Raw genomic sequence first — 9,066 nt, 5'->3', positions numbered from 1 at the left:
GCTCTGTGGACATGTATAAATAGTGTTGAACAAGAGTCCTACCATCCATCTCTTTTCTCCTTATTGACTGTCTTACATTATAAATTTGATTCATACTAGATCTCGTATGTGCTGCCTAATATAGACAGTCATCCTATTTACTCTTATTTGACCATCTCTGTACACCACGAACGGGTGGTTATGTCTTCCTTTTTCACCAGGAAACACTCTTACCGTCCAAGGTCTTTCCCCTAGTTTACGACTACTTCCTATAATCATAAATTTACACCCACAAGCCCTACTTTTGGAACCAGGTCAGGCAGCATTGTCTAAGTTATGCAAATCACCCCTTATATTACCATAGCGGTGACATCTTAAGCACAAACTCACTCTAGAACGTCCTTCCTTTTGTTTATATGAAACACGTGTAAATTGAAAACCAATTCTTAGTGCTATCTCATCAGCCCAAGCATGTAAATCATCTACAGAATCAAATTCCCTATCGATAACAAATCTATCAGAATAATCTACATTATCCCCTCAATTTTCAAAGTCCTGCAAATATAAATTTATTCATAATAATTAAAAGATTAAACTATTTAATATATTAACAATATCAATTAGTTTAATAATTCAAATTTCAATATATTAACAATATCAATACAAAAAATATGAAATAAAAAATTTTACTAAATAAAATACATATATAAAATAAAATAAATTAAAATAACATAAATAAATAATTTAAGTAAATACAAAAATATATATAAATATATAATAAAATAAAATAATTTACTATAATATTTAATAAATAATAATAACTTCAAAAATAATTATAATAAATAAAAAGAATTAATTTTTCAAAAATAAAAAAATAAAAAAAATTTAAAACAACCCAGTCGCACAAAATGTGCGATCAGACCTAGGGGGAGTCGCACAAATAGTGTGACTGAACCTAGGTTTGGTCGCACTTTTTTTGCGACGGGGGGTTCTGCAAATTTTTTTTTTTTGAAAAATTTCGAATCGATTAATTACTTAACGAATCGTTATCATGCTCGTTTTGGTTCGCCATTGTTGTTCGATGTACACTTTTAGCTTGTTTAAGTTAATGTAGTGTTTTTAGAGAGTTTTAGAGAGATGTTACAGTTTTTAGAGAGATAGTATTGTGTTTGAATTCGTATATTCTAAAAGGACGCCTCTGAAAATTTAATATATATAGAGTCGCGATAAAAATGTTCGGGATTACGTTCAAACTTTAAATTTAATGTTTTTAAAATGATAATAATATTATTAAGTGTGATTTACATTTGTTAAATAAGTTTTAAGTCCAGAGACAAATTCGTAATTTTATTAAGGAGTGGCGATAAAATAAAAAAGATGACGATATATAATAATGCCCCATATAATTTTATATCTTTAATCCTCATCAATAAATCCACCACTCCTTCACATTATTCACCATTTTTTCTCATTTTAATTATTCTTTTCACCAAAAAAAAAAAAAAAACCCAACACTAATCAAACTCACTCTCTTCTCCTCAACTCTAAATCTCCAATCCTGGAAACTCAACGGTAACTCCATTCTCTCTCCTCGACAATTCCGACGAAATGGCGGCGGCATTAGAATGCTGGTCCAGCAAAACCACCATTGAAGAAGATACTGTTGAGCAAGTCTTAATGCGGTCCAATGACAGATCGGAAGGTGGTCTTTTAGAACCTACTACAGCTGCTAAAGACCCATCTTCTTCTGTGATGCAAAAACGATTCCAACGGTTGAGTCGGAACGTTTCCGAGGCTATCAACTCATTGAAGAACTCACTTAATCTTGACTCGCCGCGTGATCCTCCTCCTTCTAAAATCGACGGTCATCGTAAGATTGTTTGGGGCAGTGTTGTTCGTAGTCTTACTCAGCTTTATCCGGGCAGCCAACTGCCCGAAAAGCTTGTTTCTAATATTCGTAAACATTATGATTCAATGCCTTTAAGGTAAAATTTTCTAAGTTTTGATTTGATATTTTTCATGCTTTTTTTTGTAAGTAATTTAATTACTGATTGAATTTGAATTTGTGAAATTAACAGTTATGCTCAAGCTGGATTTGATATGAAAGATGTATTTGTGCACATAAGATTAATAGAACAATCATGTAGTGAAGATCAACCTGCTGTTATAATACAAGAAATTTCTGAGGATGATTTTCATGGGGTAGTTTATAAGATTACATTTGCTTGTAATTCTTCAATTTCATGGCCTGTGGTTTCGGGTGCATTAGAGAATGGATCAATGTGCTGTAAGAAAATACAGATCTTTGAGAGGAAAAATTGTACATTAGGAATTCTTCAAGTTTTAGTGCAAAATGGGCAAGAGAAGAATTTTAAAAGTAGAATGGAGAATGTGTTGAAATCGGCGTCTAAGAAGCCAAAGATTAGTAATAGGAAGCTTCCATTTGGGCTTTGTGGGTGTCAAGAGGAGAATGGGAGGAGAGATTTTGGTGAGATTGAGGAGGATTTTGGGGATCAGAGTTATAGAAATAGTGTTGAGCGTTCAAGTGAGAGGATTGAGCTTTCGATGCCTTTGTCGTGTTCTTCGATAGTGGTATCGGTTGATGAATGGCAGACTGTTACCGGAGGGGTTAATGAGATTGGGAAATGGCTGTTGAATTCCGAGAGTATTGATTTTGGTGATCAGATTGGAGTTAGCTCTTTTAAGGGGGTTTATAAGGGTAAGAAAGTTTCGATTGAAAAATTGAAAGGGTGCGATAAAGGGAATGCATACGAGTTTCAGCTTCGAAAAGATTTGTTAGAGCTTATGACTTGTGGGCATAAGAATTTAGTTCCGTTTTATGGCGTATGTGTGGATGAAATTCATGGGCTTTGTGTTGTTACTAGATTCATGGAAGGGGGATCAGTTCATGATTTGATGTTAAAGCACAAGAAGCTTCAAATTAAGGATGTAATGAGGATTGCTGTAGATGTTGCAGAGGCTATAAAGTTTGTAAATGATCATGGCGTTTCTTACCGAGATTTGAATACTCAGAGAATCCTGTTGGACCGCCAGGGGAATGCTTATTTAGGGGACATGGGAATAGTCACTGCGTGCAAGAGCATTGGCGAGGCTATGGAGTATGAGACTGATGGTTACCGATGGCTTGCTCCCGAGGTATCGTTTCTTTTCTCAATTGATACAATGGTATCTTATCTTTTGTATATTTGCAAATTGTATGTCTAATTCAAACTTCTTGTGGTTCGAAAAGATTTAAATTTATGCTTAGTTTTGCTACTTAACAAAGTTCATTGATAGATTGTGGTGTCATGGCTTTACTACAAGATGTCATCCACCTTGTAAATGATAGTTTGTGGAGACCATACTATTATTTAACGATTATGTGAGTGAAACTTTGTTCAACAGCTTTACAAGGAAGCATAATAAGTCATTTTGTATGTAGTGACTTTACCTGATTTTCTGTGTATTTTGGTAGATTATCATCACTCAATGCTTTTTCACATGGTAGATGATTGAAAGTTCCATGTGATAGCCTTTTTCCATAGTTCCTTTATCCTTTATAAACATGGCAAGTTAGTTGTGTGATGATAACTTTGGATGTTGCGTATTGATCATAATAACTAATTTGTTGGAAGCTTGGAGCCTTTCGGTAATTATACTTTCGAATACAATTTTCAGTCCTACTATGCCACCTCAACTTCTTGGACTAATGAAAAACTTAACATTTTACTGAAAATCTTGCAATGGCCTTTTCTATTTATCATAGTGTAAAAACAAGGTTTCATCACATTGCATCAGCCTCATTGTAAAGGTTTTCATAACAAACGAAACGAAATTTCCCGCGTTGTGTAAAGGGGAAAAACCGCATTTTTGGCCGTATCAAGGGATATCTTATGATTCGATCGATATTTAGGCGTTATGATAAACGCATCATTCCCGTTACCGCATCACCGTTTCGTTACTGTGATCGCAACTGTTTTATACTATGGTAGTTATGCATTCCAATAGTAGCTTAACTTTACTCAGCCACCTCAACCACTAGTAACGAATGAGAATTTGAGTGTTTCCTTAATAATAGAGTATATACTAAAAGATCAATTGGATGCTCATGTTGTTATCTTAGTCATGTTTTGAAATTATTATATGTGTTGTATATTACTAAGATTTTGAGCGGATGAATGAATTCATTGATTTGATTCATTGTACATAAGTTGCATCTGGCTTCATTTGTCAAATGAAGGCTTTATGTCACTTCAAACATCTATCATTTAAGCATGCATATAATGTCTCCTTTATCATTCTACATTATAGTGCTTAAGTGCTTAATTACCTTATCCTATCATTTTAAACACAATTTTCTTTGTGTAATTGTGCAGTGGCTATCACTTTTTGTCTAGTTTGTTGGTATTATCAGGAAAAAGTTTGTTCTTTTAGGAAAAAAAGAAAATACTTTATGAATGGGATTCTTTGTTTCTGGTATTTTTGTTTTGGTTCCAAACAGTGGAGGAAGATTATGACTATGGCCTATGGGTAGTCCTTGAAATTGGTTATAATAATTAGACAAAATAACAAAAATTTAGAGGGGCCATGATATTTTTACTTAGATATTCACCATTTTTACAATTTTCTTTAGAAATCCTATAGAATTTATGATTTATGGTGGGGCCTGGGCACTCCTAGCCTGGGCACTCCTAGCCTGATCACGCGTCCGCCATGCTATCTGTCTTGAGGTTCTTTGTGGACTTAAAAGTGTATTCATGCTTATTTGAGCATAACTGTTTTTTGTTCAACTATAAAATGCCCATTTATTGACTCGGAATCTGTTGTTTCTGTTATTTTGGTTATGTTCAGATCATTGCTGCTGATCCTGAAAGTGTGAGTGAGACATGGATGAGTAACGTATACAGTTTTGGGATGATAATTTGGGAAATGGTAACTGGTGAAGCTGCTTACTCTGCATACTCACCAGTCCAGGCAGCGGTTGGTATAGCTGCTTGTGGTCTTAGACCCGAAATCCCTAAAGACTGCCCTCAAGTCTTGAAATCTCTCATGATTAAGTGCTGGAACAATTCCCCTTCAAAGCGGCCTCAATTTTCCGAAATTCTCTCTGTATTACTACGGCCTAACATCAGTAGTGTCATAAACACCAGGTGAACACACTCGAATCTTCTATCATATATATATATATATATATATTTAACTCGTAAAGTTATTAGTCGGGAGATTTCATGTAAAAAAAAGCGCATGCTTTGTCTAGTTATATCTCCTCATGGATGTAATGCAACTTTGTATTTCTCAATGATGAATGAAAATTATAATCTTGCTCTACGGCCGTTACACTTCAGTCTGTCAAAACCGAGCTCATTGTTTGCTTGTAGACGGCATCACCATTGTCATTCCGAACCTTTATTACTGCCTGTCGATTTTGATGGCTGATGATTTAAACGGAAAATGTAGTGTAACTGCACGCTTATTCGGTAGGGTTTAGAATACATCAAGTAGGAGTTCATAGTATATCAAGTAGGTGTTTTTAACTGAAGTTGTGAAGTAGGTGTTTTAAATCGTCTGATTCTTAAGATAAGTACTCGTTGATGAGTTCATGACCTTGATACCTTTGGATGTTTTGAATAGGTACCGTGACTTTTGAGTTTGATTCCTTTTTATGTATGTTTTATGGCAAACTTTAGGGTCCCAAAAGGGCCATCTTGTTTATTGTAGTTTGTAGTAGTATTTTTTTGGTTGTCACTACTTACTTGACAAGGACATTTTGGGCTACCTGCTGTTTTTGGATGTGAAATAAGGAAGGAAAGTTGGTGGAGTTCTCCTATCTTTGCGCCAATTATGAGTCCCATTATGAGGACATAATTGATGAGAACTTGGGTAGAATGTTCTTTACTTCTTTATTGCCTTTTGTTTAGGTAACCTTTTCTATATCACAAATTCTTGTGAGTAATAGAGTCGGACCATTATATATTTTTTGAAATATTGTAAGTAGGCATTAAAATAATATAAGTAAACATTTAAGATATTGAAAATCGACATTAAGAATACGGTAAGTATGTAGATATTAAGAATACGGTAAGTGTGCATTAATCTTTAATGGGTTGGGTTTGAGATATATGTCTCAAGAAACTAGTTGTTTTTATATTAGTTAGACTTCAGACACTCACTTCAAATTAAACTTTAAAGAATTATTTGGAACCTTAAATCATTGAGTTCAACTCACTACAAGAATATATTTTACCATACATCCGACAATTCGATATTTGATTGTACTAATATAGTATTACTTGCACGACTATTTGCAATAATGGTGAAATCAAAAATTTGGAAGAGGGTAGCATATAATATCAATAGATTCGAAAATTTGATATTTTTCGATCTTGTAAACAAATTCGATTTGAGCCAATTTCTAAATAAATTCAAAAATATAAAAAAATTAATATGGATACAAAATTCAATTTGACCCAAATGAACATTTCACATGTGAAGTCTTTCATACCCACACTAATATTATTAGAACATACATATCAAACGTGGTAGTTATAAATTTTTTTTCTAAAAAGAAAAAAAAATTAATAAAGACAAACAAAAAGTGTGATTCATAGGCGCCAAAGATAAAAATAAAAAATTAAATTAAAAAATTGACAAAACTAAACTGAATTTACAGCTTCTAGGGTTTAAAATTCAAACCTCTTATTACTTATAACATGCATTTTTGCAAAGACAGGAGTAGTGTTTGCAACAATTAACATTCACCAATGATTCGCAAAAAATCTCGGATGACAAATTATTGATAGTTTATCCATCTCACTTTGAAAAAATTAACTATTAAATTTTTATCTAACCTTTTTATCCATATTCTCTAATAATCGAGTGTCATATCAGATGGGCGGATCCACGTGACCTCACGCGGCACTTGAGGGCACTAAATTTTTCTCTTAATAAAAGGTAACTAGCTATAATGGAATTTAAACCTGCGACTTGTTGATTGTGAGGCAAGGTCTATATCAACTGTGCTATTTAATTTTTTTTTACTAAAAAGGGATTTTAATTGCACTTAATATGTGTTCAGCTGTACAACAAAGCTTAATTAATTGTAGTTACAATTTCCACTACCTATTTAAAACCTAATTAATTTTTGTTAACTATACCTTTTTTATGATTAACAAAATATCCAATTGAAGACATTATATATATATATATATATATATATATATATATATATATATATATATATATATATATATATATATATATATATATATATATATATATATATATATATATATATATATATGATTCACCATTGGATCTGCCACTAGACTCATATCCCCACCAAAAAAACAAACAACTAGTCTTTTGAGGTACCATCTCTTTGAGAGACATATTTCAAGCCCAGCCTATTAAAGATTAATGCCTACTTACCGTATTTTTAATGCCTACTTACATCATCCTTAGTGCTTGCTTACCGTATCTATAATGCCTACTTTCAATATTTTAAATGTCTACTTACATTACTCTTAATGCGTATTTATTATATTTTAAAAAACATATAATAGACTGGTGCAATTAAAGACGGTATCTTCTCTCACAAGAAATTGTGAAAAACAAAATAAAAAAAATTTAAAAGGAATAAGAAAATAGTTTTATATAAATGTATGTAGTCATAGAAAGTAGAAGGTAGTAATACTCTATAGTCAATCTATGCATATAGAACAACTATAATAACTTCCTCATAGTTAGAATTCTGAGTCTGGTTTATCTAATAACCAATATAACTTCTCTTTTAAAAAAGAGTTTCAACCTTGATCACCTGTTATAATATAATCCTTTTGAAGTACACTCTCTCTATCTCTCACCTTTCTTCTCTAACTTTAGAATTTTATTTTCTTTATTGTATTTGATTTATATTCTTGCATTTGTTTAATCTGTTTTGGATTTGCAAAAACAAATGAGGCGTTTTATATTGATATTGGAATTGCAAGATTAAGTATTTTAATCATCAATTCAACACTTTAATTCATCAATATTTCAATTGAACATTTTGGAGACCAACTTTATTTATCAACACCAAAACTTGAACGAGACCGTCGCATGTTAAGATGAAGTGTGGGCCGCTAGCTCATTTTACGCGCGTGTAATAACATTTTAATTTTCTGAACATTTATCAATTTTGAACTTAAAGGTATCAATTTTGAAAATTGATATCTTTTTAGATCAAAATTGAAAAATACATAAAAAATGAAAAAATATCCAAGTTATTATACGTGCGAATTGAGCCGGCCCAAATTGACGATCTTATTATGAAGCCATTAAGACTAGTTGATTTATCAATAGCTCAAGTATTGGGGCCTGACCCATCATACTCAAAATACCATATCCACTGGCGGGTTGATGTATGCATACATATATCATGGGCTTTTTTAAAACAGATAATTCACACAAATCTTATACCAAGTCTAGAGAATTACTCTTCCCTCACTCAATATGAATTTCACAAATTTTTATACGATATAATCTCACTATGAAACATATTTCATATTCAGGGTAAATAACCTAATAATAGAAACTTTTAGCTTATGAACTATGCATTTTTAGATCGTCTCACCGTGAGACGGTCTTATACAAGACGGGTTGGAATTAATTTTAAGGGAAATTCCACATGGTAGCATCCGGTTTTTATGAAACGTCAGTGGTAGCACTTTTATAAGATTCATCCAAGCACGTAAGTTAGTTTTTGAATTTTTCTTTTATTTTTTTCGTGTGTTTTTTTTATTTTTATTTTTTAAGTTGTTTGGGCCGGCCCACTATGGAGAATTGGTGAAAAGAAAAAAAAAGTATCTAAGGAGAAATCAAAATTTGTTTCCTTAGTGAACTACATGTGCTTCTCACATGAATCTCTGGTATGAGATCGTCTCACGAGACATGTTTATTATAGAACCCAAGTTGAAAAATGAATATTTTAATATTTAAAGTGTCAAATTAATTAGACTATTTAGTTTTCTATGTCTCACGATAAGGCCATCTTAAACGAGCACTTTAATTCAAATAGTTGTTATTAGCGGTTTAATGAGTACAAAACTC

General features: G+C 32.3%; 1 protein-coding gene across 1 annotated transcript; it reads left to right on the top strand.

The window, feature by feature from the left end:
• Nucleotides 1-1,435: 1,435 nt before the first annotated feature.
• Nucleotides 1,436-5,307, top strand: LOC130812733 (uncharacterized). The gene is made up of 3 exons (XM_057678308.1): nucleotides 1,436-1,964; nucleotides 2,058-3,135; nucleotides 4,831-5,307. Exons 1-3 carry the CDS (start codon nucleotides 1,588-1,590, stop codon nucleotides 5,131-5,133), a joined length of 1,758 nt encoding a protein of 585 aa, XP_057534291.1. The 5' UTR covers nucleotides 1,436-1,587; the 3' UTR covers nucleotides 5,134-5,307.
• The last annotated feature ends 3,759 nt before the right edge of the window (nucleotides 5,308-9,066 follow it).

This window comes from Amaranthus tricolor, chromosome 5 (genome assembly GCF_026212465.1).
Source record: "Amaranthus tricolor cultivar Red isolate AtriRed21 chromosome 5, ASM2621246v1, whole genome shotgun sequence".
Lineage (NCBI taxonomy): Eukaryota > Viridiplantae > Streptophyta > Magnoliopsida > Caryophyllales > Amaranthaceae > Amaranthus > Amaranthus tricolor.
Note: the sequence above shows the minus strand (reverse complement) of the source record. Positions and strands in the feature narration are given on the sequence as shown.